Raw genomic sequence first — 12,580 nt, forward strand, 5'->3', positions numbered from 1 at the left:
TCTAGAAAGTGGATGGCTCTGTTTAGAAAAAAGGACCTTGGGCAAGCATCTTGAGAACACCTGCCATTTTAGGAAATATACAAAGTTTGTGGGTAATTAGAAGTGGGGTCTCAAGAGACACCTGAAGCCGGTCTATTCTGAAAGGGTAGAATACAGTACTAGATCACTGAGATCAGAAAGAGTGTTTCTTCTTCCCCAAGCGGGGAAGTGTTTGTGAAGCGATTAGAGGTGTCTGGACACTGGACAGGCGCTGCTGTGCTGGCGAGAAGCAGCATAGACCGGCTCAGCATGGACTAGAAGATGAGGTGGGGGTATCTGGTATAGAGCCTAGCTGAGCACTGAAGTCAGACCTTCTACTTTATTATCTTCAAATAGGTTTCCAAAGCTACAACAGGAGCACTCCTCACACCAACCAGGAACTCTTCTTCCATGCTGTGCTATGTTTGTGGTCGATACCAAGTGTCCCCAGCAGACCCACTGTGTGGTCTGGGACAGGCTGGGGCAGGCAGGGTGCCCATCTTGTAGTATCTGGAGGGAGGAAAGGAGGTCCTTGGCTCCAGGGGCTTCCTTGGCCTACCACTTTACTCTACTAGAGAATTATCAGACACATCTTGGGGACACATTGACCTCTGAGAGCATAAGAAGGCCATGGCTCCCATCTCTCAGCAAGGACGGGGTGTGATACATTTATGTAACAATTGAGGTTCATGTGCCCCATCCTGGGCATGACCACCAAGCCCCAATCTAGCCCATGTACCTCTGAAGTCGGCCTCTCCAAGCCTAGTTGAGGCTCTTGATGACCAGCTAGACAAGGGGTGTCCCCCAGCCCTCTTTCCCTCTGACCCCACCTATGAAGGATTCCAAACAGTGGGACTGACTGGCGGAAGGAGTGAGAAGTGTGACCTGGCCATCTGTAGAATGCCACTGCCCGTCTTAGGAAGCAAGACGCTGAGGTTACACCCAGGCTGAGGAAGGATGCTGGGAAGACCCTGCACCTTACCTGGTTTAGGACAGGAAGGTGCGTACACAGCTGCAGATAGGCACTCTGCAGATCGGGCACACCTGCAGGTTGGGGGCACACTCAGGACAGACTAAGTGGCCACAGGGCACGAAGATTACAGAGACAGCTCGATCCAGGCACACCTTGCATGCTCTCTCCTCCTGCAGCTGTCGCAACTGTTCCTGCACAGACCCAGCTCCTGGGGACTCAAGAAGTCACCAGCACCCTCAGGGCCCAAGAGACGGACTCCTCAAGGGGAATGCACTTGTTACACAGACCCACCCTCTTATCCCCCGTGTTCCCCTTCAGTTCCTCCAAGAAAGAAGGTGACCCATCCACCTCAGGTGGATCCCTACTATACCTGGCTCACTGACATCTTCAGGCTGTGTCTCTCCTCTGGATGTGAACAATTCAGGGCCTCCATGGGCAGGAGCTGTACACAGTTAGTAGAATTGGGTTTAATCAAGGCCTAGCTTCTCTGGGGAAGGGAGACCTCACCCAAAGAGGGTCTAGCAGCCACTAAGTTCCAGTACTGTCCTAGAGAACAGAAAGGTTTTATGGCACTCCGCTGCCATTCATGAGCTTCCTGGAGGCCACCAAGGAGCCTGCCTTCCACCAGGGTACTCTGCCTGCCAAGCCCCTTAGACTAGGGAGTCATAGATTGCATGTATTTGGCACTTTGGAGGGGACAGGAAACAAAGAGTGATGGATTCCCAGAGGAGTAAGACAAGGAAAGGCAAGTAGTGCCTAGAAGAGGTGGCTCTACCTCTGGCCCTGGCCGACTGGCCCTCATCCACCTGGAGCAAGTTAGCCATCAGTTGTGAAGGGGCTGTGCTGGGCACAGCTGGGCTCTGGCTCCATTCCTGGATGCTCCTAGTATCTTTAAGGCAGAGAAAGAGACAGCAAGAGATCCCAAGATCTATGGGGTGCAGAGAAAGGCTGGTGGTCTGTGGCATGTTCTGTCTGTACACACATCTGCATATTCCCAGAAGGCATTGGGGAAGGTCTGTCTCTTACAAGGATACTGCATTTTCAGAGCCTCTCTCTAGAGGTGCTACCATCACTGGGGAGGACGGCAGACAAAGCCCCACCTAGCACCAGAGTGTCCCACAGACGCATGTGCTTCTGAAATGGGTTTGTGTTGCCATGTCATTCTCACAGAAGTGAGGGTGGAGAGCCACTTGCCTGTGTCCACAGAGGTAGCAAACACATCAGGTGCTCTCTGAAGTCAGAAGTCCCCTCGGGGGTCTCTGAATTACCTCAGACCCCTGTCCCATAGGGCCCAGGGAAGAGATTTGGAAAGCTGTGTCCTCCAGGGCTCTGCTCAACAGGCTTCTCCCTACAGTTCAGTTGGCTTTCAGAAGCTGTGCCCAGCAGAACCAGCCCAGCTACATCCTCAGGTTTGGCTGGTGCCTTTAGCAACCTACTCGGTGGGACCGAGGGAATGCAGTGACCTGACCTATGCCTTGGACACACAGCACGTGTGCACAGTCCCTTCCTGCTGACTGGCAGGTGGGTGCACTCAACAGTCTTACCCATGTACAGGCTGCAAATACCAATGAAACAGCAAGGGCTCTCTATCAGGGTATCTCACCTGAGGGGGTGGCAGAGACCGTATCTTCTGGCTCTTCCCATTGGTCCTGTGGGAAAGCCGTCAATGCCGTAAGTAAACAAAGCAAGGGACTGCCAACCCCCAGTCCTGAGGACAGATGGACTTACCCAGGAGCCAAGCAAGGGGGTGCAGGCCTGGATTCTTCCCACAAGGTGCCTTCCTTTTGACTGCAGCAGGAACCGACACCTGGGGAAGAGATCTCAGAAGGCAGGACTGGACTCCGAGAGCCCCACTGCCACACTCAAGCCCCATGAGCCATGCTTTCTGTTCCCATGGAACCCATTACGCCCTATGGCAGGCAGGCAGGCAGGGCTGTGTCTCTGGGGGCGGGGGACTTGCTGGGACTCAGGAGATGGACTCTGAGCACCTAGAAGAGGATAGCAGCAGTATAATGCCCACCATAGCGGCCCTTCCAGAGAGAGCTCCATGAAGAGCAGGGTTGTCTGCTACCCTGATATCCCAGGACTGTGGAAGATGGGAAGACTGGGCAGAGTTCTTTAGGACCCTTTCCATTAATCAGACCTGCATCAATCCCCTTGGCCTTTACCTGGGGAACCATCGGGCATGCTCTGTCCAGGGGTCATCTCCCTGCTCCCAGCTCTGCAGACCGCCATAGCAGAAGAAACATCTCACCTTGTCCTGCTGGCCTGGGTATGGCAGAGACACATGGTTGTAACCCCACCGAGCTGGCACCCCCAGGGTGTTCCTCCATGACCTTCAGAGCTCAGACAGTCAGGACTGGGGTCTGCCAGCAGGTTAACAAGAAGGGGGCAAGGTACCATGGGCATCTCTCTATCTCAAAGGCAAATAAAAGCAATGCCTGGGGTATGTGTCAGGGGGGCCCGAGAATATTCTGGAAAGGCTGAGCTAGCATTTATGTTGTTCTGAAAGCATGTGGGTAGGGTAAGGCCAAAGGCTTGGAGCTTCTGTAGCCTGGAGATTCAAGGCATCCAAGAAGGATTCCTGGAGACAGGATAAAGAGGTGACTCCTCCCATACCAGTCTATAGCCAGGCTTGGTTTGATGGCTCAGGCCTTCCTCATCTCTGCTCTCTGCCCTTCCCCCAACCATGGGAACAGGACTGCTTACAGGCATATCTCACAGCAGACAGCCACAGTCCACAAAATCCTCCTAACACCTGCCGGCCTCAGGGACACTTCTTTTCAAGGATGCTCTAGCTGTCCCAGCCATTAACTGTCATAACCAGTGTCCAGTCACCCTGTATCAATGTGGACTCTTGTTTGACCAGTGTAAGGAAAATTACTGATTCCTCCCCTGCTGGCCCTACTGGTGACAGTTTCTCTGGCTATGTTCATACTTACAAAGCCCCTCAGTGGGTCTCGCTGCCTCTTTTTCCTCAGCCAGGCAGAGAAGGAGCCAGAACCTGACCCCTACCTTGAGTGAGGAGCAGTCCAAGCTAAAGGAGTGGGCTGTTTGTAACTAGAACAGGTACTCAAAGGATTTGTCTGGAGTTGGTCCCTGTCTTAGCCTGGTACATGGCAAGCCTGGAGGATTACCTACAAGATGGGCACAAATCAGGATGCTTAAGCTATTCTGATTTTGTCTTATTGAGTCCTGGAATGAAAGGAACTAATCACCTCTGTAACCAAGTCTGCAAGGCTCCCACACGGCAGTGGGGATCCCTGAGTAGTGTGGGGCACCCACAGAACCATCGAATCCAGGTGAAACCCCCACCTGCTGAGGGGCCCTCAGGACAAGGCCAGCACAAGCCCAGGATCTCATAGTGACTTTAGCTGGGGTGGACCCCACGCTCTGGCCAAGCAGTGACGACAGGATTACCTTTCATTAGCTCCCTCCTCAGGGCAGGGATGGACAGAACTCTTCGACCTGGAAGAGTACTAAATAGCATCCAGACCACAGCAGAAAGACATCAAGACTTACCTGTGTGGAAGAAGCCAGCAGCAGCCAATGGCTCGGGCTGAATTCCAGCAGTGGATGGCCAGTTGTAGAAGGAAGCCAGCCGGAGATCCTCTGAATCCATCTCAGGGAAAGCAGGCTCCCCGAGGAAGGTAGCCCCAGAGGGTTCTTGCTCTTCTGACAGGGGGCGCAACTGGCCCAAGATCTGCCCATCTATGCAGTCCTGGCCCAGGGCATGGCTACCCGCACTGCAAGGTCTGCTCTGCTCCTGGGTGGAGCCATTGCTGACTTCCCTGTGACTCAGCTCTGGGCCACAGGACAAGTCCCTGGCCCTACCCTCAGTAGCTCGGAGCCAGTCTGCAGGAGAGAACATCACTGACCCCGGAGTGTGCCTGGTGACTTATCTCCAGCTCCTGACTCTAGCCCTTTCTAGAAGCTCTGGTGACTCCTGCTTCTAACTGGAGGCCGATGCCACTAGACGCTCAGATGCTGTAGTGTCCAGGGATGCGCCGCTCTCTGGAAGAGGCCAGAGTGGCAGCCACGTGCTCTCTGCAGCGAGAGTGTCACGGGGCCTCCTGGCAGGCGCATAACAAAGGCAGTACTCCACAGGACAGAAAGCTTCTCTAAATAGGGGGAGGGGCAGAGCTTGGGGACCTCTCCAACAATATCCCCCAAACCTCTGGAAACAAGTCCTAGACTTTGACAAAATCATAGAGGAGGGGGACTCCAGCCATTCAGAGTCCAGTTCTGGGTAGAGGTAGAGCCAGAGGATGGCTAGAAAGCTAGGTTGTCCAGGAGTGTATGCAGCCCCAACCACATTCTTCCATACCAAGCCTGTCCTGATGTTAGAGGATGACATCACCTGCTTATCCTGTTCCCGAGTACTTAGGAGGTCCCTGCTGGGCTCAGTCCACCTATCCTGTCTGGCCTCAGGTTGACCTCTTTCTGTCTGGACAGTCTAGAGTCAGATCATGGGTGGGGCGTGCCCTGGGAGGAGCTCGAGGTTTGGATTGTTTGCTCCAGGCCAGACATCTGCACCGGGACAGGGGTTACTGTCTCCCTAAATGAGCTCTGCCTCAGAACTGGTCCCAGGGACCTGGTCTCCTCTAAACTGCCCCAAGTGAGGGACTCCATTGCCACAGACCTAACAGAACAGAGAGGAGGGTCATGACTCTAGAGAGGCCATAGCTACAGGTTAGTAAAACGAAAGTCCTCAGGATTACTGGAAGGGGAGCGAAGAAGATCAAGAGGCCAGCTCTGCCCCAGCTGACACTGCATTCAGATAATTGCACAAACTCTTCACCTGCAAGTAGCTCTTCACTGCCGGTGAAGCTTCTAGCATGATGAACATTTATATTTATATCCCAGCATTCAGGAGCTGGAGGTATACAGAGCTCCAAGTTTGAAGCTAGCCTCATCTACAGAGTGAGTTCCAGGACAGCCAGGGATACACAGAGAAATCCTGTTGCTACACAGAGAAGCCGTGTTTTTAAAAAGGGGGGAAGGAGAAAAAGAAAGAGAGAGAGAGAAAGAGAGAGAAAGAAAAGAAGGAGAAGGAAGGGAGGGTGAGAGGGAAGGAAGGAGGGAGGAAGGAAGGAAGGGAAAGAGAGGAAGGAAAGAAGGAAGGAAGAATAACTTCAGTTTGAAGTCCATTTTGGTCATACTCACCCCTACTACTTTCCCCCATCTCCTCTCAGATCCATCTTCATCTCTCCACTCCCAACTTCAACTCCTCTTTTTATTTTTTTAAATGTCCATTGTGCTGTCCATATATCTGTGGGTGTGGCAACATCCACTGGAACATGGTCAACCTACCAGGGGTCACCTTAAAGAGAACTGTCTCCCCCTCTCCCAGCAGCTGTCAACTACCAATAGTCCCTCAATCAGGGGTAGATACTGAGAGAGGTGGTGAGGGGGTGAGGCTTGTGAGACACTGTGAGGTGGGTATGGTGGCTCATACATGCAGTCCTAGCACTCATGGGGCTAAGGCAGGAAGACTGTTGTGATTTAAGGCCAACCTGGACTACACAGCAAGTTCTATTTCAGCCTGAGCTAAAGCAAGACCCTGTTTCAAAATATATATAAAAATTACAATTATTGCAAGGAATAGAGAGAGCAGAACAGATTGGGCAGGAGGCCTGCCTTCTCAGGGGTAGGGGGACACCAGCCTGGATTCTGCTTCATAGGGCCTGGCCTGCCAGCAGGATCCCAAGGAGGCACCTGACTTAAAGATCTGGGTGCCAACCCTGTCTATGATCTCACCCTGCTCATTTGCTACAGCAGAGCTCCAGTGGCATGCAGAGCCCACAGGCAGCTTTTCCAATGTTACATGACTTTAGAATGCCCCGGGAAAAACAAGCTTCACAGAACCCCCATGGCCCTTTGAGAAAGAAACCGGGCTTTCATCGTTTCAGAGATGTGAATACTGAAGCAAGTTCCCTGGGAGGTGTGGGAGATCAGTCAAGGAAATGGTAGCCTAGCCTACTCCCTTCGATACCAGATCAAGATCTGCAGGGCTGGAGTCCCCGGGGAATCTGCCATCACCAGCTCAGCAGATGTACCCACATACAACACTGCAGGATTCAGGACCCTGTCTCATTCCCTGCTAGGCCCATGTACTGCCGATACTTCCATCTGTGGCCATAGAACCTTCTAGGGCACCCCCAGGCACTCACAGCCTCTGCCCTTCTCTCTACTTGCAAGCAAAAGGGCAGAATCACAGCTCTGGCATTTGAACCCGGAGCCCTGCCTTCCCAGGGCTTGCTGTACTGGGTTCCCAGGGATTGAGGTCAAAGGGGCTGATAAAGGAGAATGGACGGTGTCATCAAACTCTTTCTCTGTGCAGGTCCAGGCCTGGGTCCCTGGGGCTCTGATCGTTGGACTCTGAATCTGCTGGCTGGGCCTGGGGACCTGTGACAAAGGACAGTCTCTCCCAGTCAGGATCGCAAGCATGCAACTGAGCCAGCCCCTCTTTCCTGTTTGAGAGTCCTCCTGGCAGACAGGAACATCCTTTAGCTGGGACCACAGAATGGGGGTCTTGGCGCTCTCAGCAGCGCATGAGGCCCATGAAAGAGGCAAGCAGTAGCATGATGTGTGTGGAAGGAGCTGGAAACAAACCCCTGGGTGTCTGAGTCAGATGCATTCATGCTGGGAACTCATAAGAACAGCACTAGTCTCTACAAAAGCCTTACCTGGTGCCTAAGTCCCCACCATGAGCTCACACTGCAAGCTGAGTCCCTTGTCAATGCAGGCAGCACCTAGGTGATGACAGACTGTAGTTGGCAAGGCCCTGTAGCTCACGGCATAGCCATGATGTGTCTCTGGGTCAGCTAAGACCCAGTGTGAGAGTGTAGGGACAGTTGGTGCCATCCTCTGTGTGGTCGAAGCCTTAAAGGGAGGCCTGAGGGTTCCTGGATGTGATGGGGGAAGGGATGAGAGAAAGAGAAGGAAGACAGAGGAAGGCCAATGCACTAGCCCCCTCTGTAGACCAAGAGGATTCTTTCTGCATAGTTCTATAGATTCTCTGTCCTGCTTTGAGCTCTACAGAGTAGACTCCACACAGGCTGAAGCATGAATGCCAGTGTCGGGTATCCTGCTGTTGACATTGGACTTGCTTGTAAAGGCCACTCCTCTGGGCACTCTAAGTGTATTTTCCAGAGACCCTGAGGTGTCTGGCTAAAGGAGAACACGTAGGCATCATGGGCCAGCTGAGATGGCAGCATCTTCTGTTCCCAAAGTCCAGGGGATCCCAAATGTCCCACAGGTCAACCTTCCAGACTGTGTACGTCTGAGCCCAGCCTCCAGCCAAGGAGGAATCCAGGGTAAAGTTGGGTTTGACTTCAAGAAGGGCTAGCTCAGGGAGCTCCCAGGCCTCAGGAAGGGCTGCACGGAAGGAAGAGGGAACTGTAGCCTGTAAGGGACAAACAAGCTAGACATTACTTCCTCTAATTCATCTTTATCAGAGTTGCTGGAGGGGTTGTAGATAACCAGGCTCAATGGAACTGAGTGTCAGGCTCATCTGTGAGTCTGCTGCGCATACAGGTCTCCAACTTCTCCCAGGGACATGACCTGAACCCTAGTTAAGTGTGGCCATTTGAGTCTTCCTAAAACGAAATAAAATGGGAAAATACAGTCCTTAAATTCCAAGTACTCAGTCGCGGCACAAGTCAGTGGCTGTGCTGTGGGACAGAGCAGCCCAGAAAGTCACAGCATTCACCCACTGCCCACGGAATGAACGTCAATCTCCCGGATCTGGAAGATGGGGAAGCCTGAGGTCATCACGCCTGATTCAGAGCACACCCTACTGGACATGAAGGGAATGACAACACGGGTCCTAGAGAGTTGTGGAATTAGCCACCTACGTAGGTGGACCAAACTCTTCAGAAATGCTGTGAGATTCTAAGGTGACAACAAGAACAAGGGTCCAAATGCCTGGAAGATAGCTGAGGGACTCTGGAGCGGGGTGCGGGGGCTGTAGGGACAGGAGGCACCTGTAACCAGAATCTGGGAACTGTAAGAACATGAGGGAGTGTGGACATCAAGAGACCAGTTAATAGGTGCTGGAGGCTTCAGCAAAAGCCCAGGGCGGACGGCCTCGGGTTTAGCTTGATCCATATGCTCAGATAATGCCATCATTTGCAGGCCTCTCCCTCTCAGGGACGACAACAAGTCTCAGTAACGATGGCCTTGGACGAAGTGAGGGCAAGTGCACCTCGTTTCCCCAAAGGCACCAGCTTAGGGCTGAGGACTGAATTGATATCAACATGCAGTTACCAGACTGAAGGGTTGCTGGTCATCATGGGGAGCATGGAGGAGACATGAAGGAGAGTCTCCTACAGTCTTCCCACCCTCTGGCCAGGTCGCTCTTATTCCTTGGGGATGGGCGTTGGTTGCACGTTTGGCCAGGCCCTCACTCCAGGTTAATAGCTTCAGCAGTCTTCACAAGCTGAGCAAGCATCCTCATATACTCCTTGTCCCAGCTGGGCCCCAAGCCCCTCCTCCAGGGTGAGCCCTGCTCACTCTCTTCCTGCTGCTGCTGTTGATCCTCGCCAACCCCACTTGGCACAGCCATCACTTGACTCCTGTGATGCCAGCTCTGTGCATCTCCAGCAGGGCCTCGGGATCCTTGTGGTTCCCAGGCACCTTTTGTAACAGACGATTCTTACCTAGAATACTGCTGTGGCCACTTTCTGGACAGTCTTTGAAATTGTTTTATAAGTGCCACCTGCTGAGGTGATTAAGTCGGGGCAGGACTTGGAGACTCAGCTCAGCCCAGCCTCCATCTCCCCTAGAATCAGTTTTTAAGGCCACCCCTTGTCCCAGCAAGAGCCTGGATGTGGGCACAGTATATTAGAGGTCCTTGTATGGATGTTGCAGGGTGGGGTTTGGGTGACTGAAGGTCAGCACCATTCTACCTGAGGAAGCATGACATTAAATACCAAGTTGGTTGAAAAATAAGCAAACAAAAAATCAAATAAACAAACAGTTTATGGCAGGTCTAGAGGGAGCTGGTGAGGGTCAAGAGGAGAAAACCTTTCTCGCTATTTGAACCAGAGCTCCTGGTTTTCATGTTGCCTTGGATGAGAGCCAGACTTGATTGTCACATGAGTTGAATGAAGATGCCTCTCACAGGAGCCTGTGTTGTTTCATGACTTGAGGTCAAGACCTGAGGCTTACATGATCCTAGAGTATCACATACCCTGCTTGTTCTTCCTCAGCCTTGAAGCTGTTATCCTGGAGATGTCCGCATCCTAGGCCTGTCCTGGGAGACAGTACCTGCATCCTAGGTACTGTCCTGGGAGACAGACAAACACAACCATGGTAGCAGAAGCTAACTGCAATTCCTGGAAACACAGAGGCATGACATGTCAATAGGCCACGACACCCTAAGTGGATGCTAAGTTTCTGGTCCAAGTTAGTCTGCTGGTCCTTGGGTGCCATGTAGAGGGGGAAAAAGGGGGGGTTTGGGCAGGGGTTAAGGTTCATGAGTAAATTGAGGTTCGTGAGTAAGTTGAGGTTCAGGTTGGCTGGCTGTGCCCTGGCATTTATTCTGATTTCTTGGAGGTTTGCTTTCTGGTTCAAGACCACAAAGCTGCTTGGCTTTTGAGAGGTGGGTTGCGTGATGTATCTGCCATATGCTGGCCCAAGCACCTGCACTCAGTCATGGATGCAAGATTCTAGTTTTGTTTTGCTATTTTTTCTTTGTCCTGTCCTGGAACTCGCTCTGTCGACCAGGCTGGCTTCGAACTCACAGAGATCCCCCTGCCTCTGCCTCCCAAGTGCTGGAATTAAAGGGGTGGGCCCCCACTGCCCGGCTATCACCTGGATTCTCGTTAAGGGACATCCTAGAGCCCAATTCAGGGACATTCTTTCTTCTCATGCTTCCCTGTCCTGGCTGCCTGCCAAATCACAGGTCTGATTTGTGGTGACTTGGTTAAGCCATCCTTTTTGTGTCTGGTTGAAGCACCGGGCTCATTTTCTGATCCCACGCCTGTGAACTGGTGGTCAGTCAGTGTAGAGTGAGGCTGAGCTGGACTGTGAAAGCATCCCTTCACCGGGAGCTACAAGGGCAGGGACCACTGGTACTCCAGTACTCTGTATATCCCAGGCATAAAATAGGTGGTCAACGAGTACTTTTGGATAAGTGACTGATGGGCATTGAGAGTGAGGAGCTGTGATTCACAGGAGCCTCTCAAAGTTGCCGCTGAGGGGCGAGGACAGAAGGAGCCCCAAAATCACAAGCTGGTTTTCCTGGAAGACAAACTAGACACCCCGGAAAGTATGGAAGGACAGGGTGTTCAGAGGGAGGTCTGCTACGGGGGGTTGTTCATTCCCAAGAGGACATTCATAGAGAAGGGGTGGGGGGCTGCATCTACCTGGACAGGTGTCTTCACTGCTGGCCCAGCTAGAGCCAATTCTCGAGTGAGCTAAACCCAGCACACAACACAGACTTGTTCCAGCCAGGTGTCATTTGAATACAGGGCTTATACCCTCTGGGCCCCATCCTTCAGCTCTCCTAGCTGGAGACTCAACACATCCTCCCTGGGGGGCATCTAACATCTACAAAATGACTAACAGAAAAATGCCCTTCAATCCAATCATTTTTCCTCTTGTATCCTACCGATGACGTGTAACAGAAGCTACAACATTTACTACAGCAAAGCCAGGGACCAAACACTCCCTGGAAGGAATGGGGAGGTGCATCTGGGTGCTGGTGCCTAGCAATGTTCTTGCAGAGGACCAATGTTTGGTTCCCAAGACTCCCATGACGGCTCGCAAATGCCTGCTACTCTAGTTCCAGATAATCATACAGCTTTTCTGACCTGCACAGGCACACGCATGTTGTATGTATACATACATTCACGCACACAACTAATACATACATGCAAGCAAAACACTCTCATAAACATTGGTTAAGAGCATTGCTTGCTCTTCCAAAGGTCCTGAGTTCAATTCCCAGCAACCACACGGCAGCTCACAACCATCTGTGATGAGGTCTGGTGCCCTCTTCTCGCCTACAGCCAATATACACAGACAGAATATTGTATGCATAATAAATAAATAAATATTAAAAAATATTTTAAAAAATATTTTAAAGAGGCTAGAGAGATGGCTCAGGGCTTGAGCACTTGGTGCTCTTTCAGAGAATTCAACTCTCAGCACACATTTGGGGGTCAGAACCATCTGTAACTCCAGTTCCAGGGCATCTGGCACCCTCTTCTGGTACCTCCCTGAGCACAGATACACATGTGGTGCATTTACAAACAAGCAGCCAAACACGGAAAATAAAAGTTAATATGTCTTTTTAAAAATATATTTGAAAGATTTATTTTATATGTGTGTATGCCTGTCTGTTTGTGCACCGCGTGCACCATGGCACATCCGATGTCAGAAGAGAGTTTTGGAACCCCTGGGATTGGGGTTACAGGCAATTGTGAACCTCAGTGTGGCTGTTGGAAACCAATCCCGGGTCTTCTGTGAGAACAGCAAGTAGTCTTAACTACTGAGCCATTGCCTCAGTTCTCTCTCTCTCTCTCTCTCTCTCTCTCTCTCTCTCCCCCCCCCCCCCCCGTGTGTGTGTGTGTGTGTGTG

At 51.9% G+C, this 12,580-nt stretch overlaps 1 protein-coding gene across 3 annotated transcripts; it reads right to left on the reverse strand.

Annotated features, from left to right (window-relative positions):
• Window positions 1–393: 393 nt before the first annotated feature.
• Birc7 (baculoviral IAP repeat containing 7) lies at window positions 394–4,935 on the reverse strand. Of its 3 annotated transcripts, none has more exons than XR_005973392.1 (8): window positions 4,514–4,935; window positions 3,160–3,259; window positions 2,720–2,798; window positions 2,595–2,640; window positions 1,767–1,880; window positions 1,362–1,433; window positions 1,001–1,182; window positions 394–528 (listed from the first exon to the last, which is right to left on the reverse strand). XR_005973392.1 is itself a non-coding variant. In XM_041641910.1 (8 exons), exons 1-7 carry the CDS (start codon window positions 4,860–4,862, stop codon window positions 1,006–1,008), a joined length of 954 nt encoding a protein of 317 aa, XP_041497844.1. In that variant the 5' UTR covers window positions 4,863–4,935; the 3' UTR covers window positions 394–528; window positions 1,001–1,005. The 3 variants fall into 3 exon arrangements, 2 of the variants coding, with proteins under 2 accessions (XP_041497844.1, XP_041497845.1); XM_041641910.1 differs by having other exon boundaries at window positions 1,001–1,199; XM_041641911.1 differs by lacking the exon at window positions 1,767–1,880 and having other exon boundaries at window positions 1,001–1,199.
• Between the last annotated feature and the right edge of the window lie 7,645 nt (window positions 4,936–12,580).

Source organism: Microtus oregoni, unplaced genomic scaffold (genome assembly GCF_018167655.1).
Source record: "Microtus oregoni isolate MIOR12 unplaced genomic scaffold, Mior012 000071F_ref0000514, whole genome shotgun sequence".
Taxonomy (NCBI): Eukaryota; Metazoa; Chordata; class Mammalia; order Rodentia; family Cricetidae; genus Microtus; species Microtus oregoni.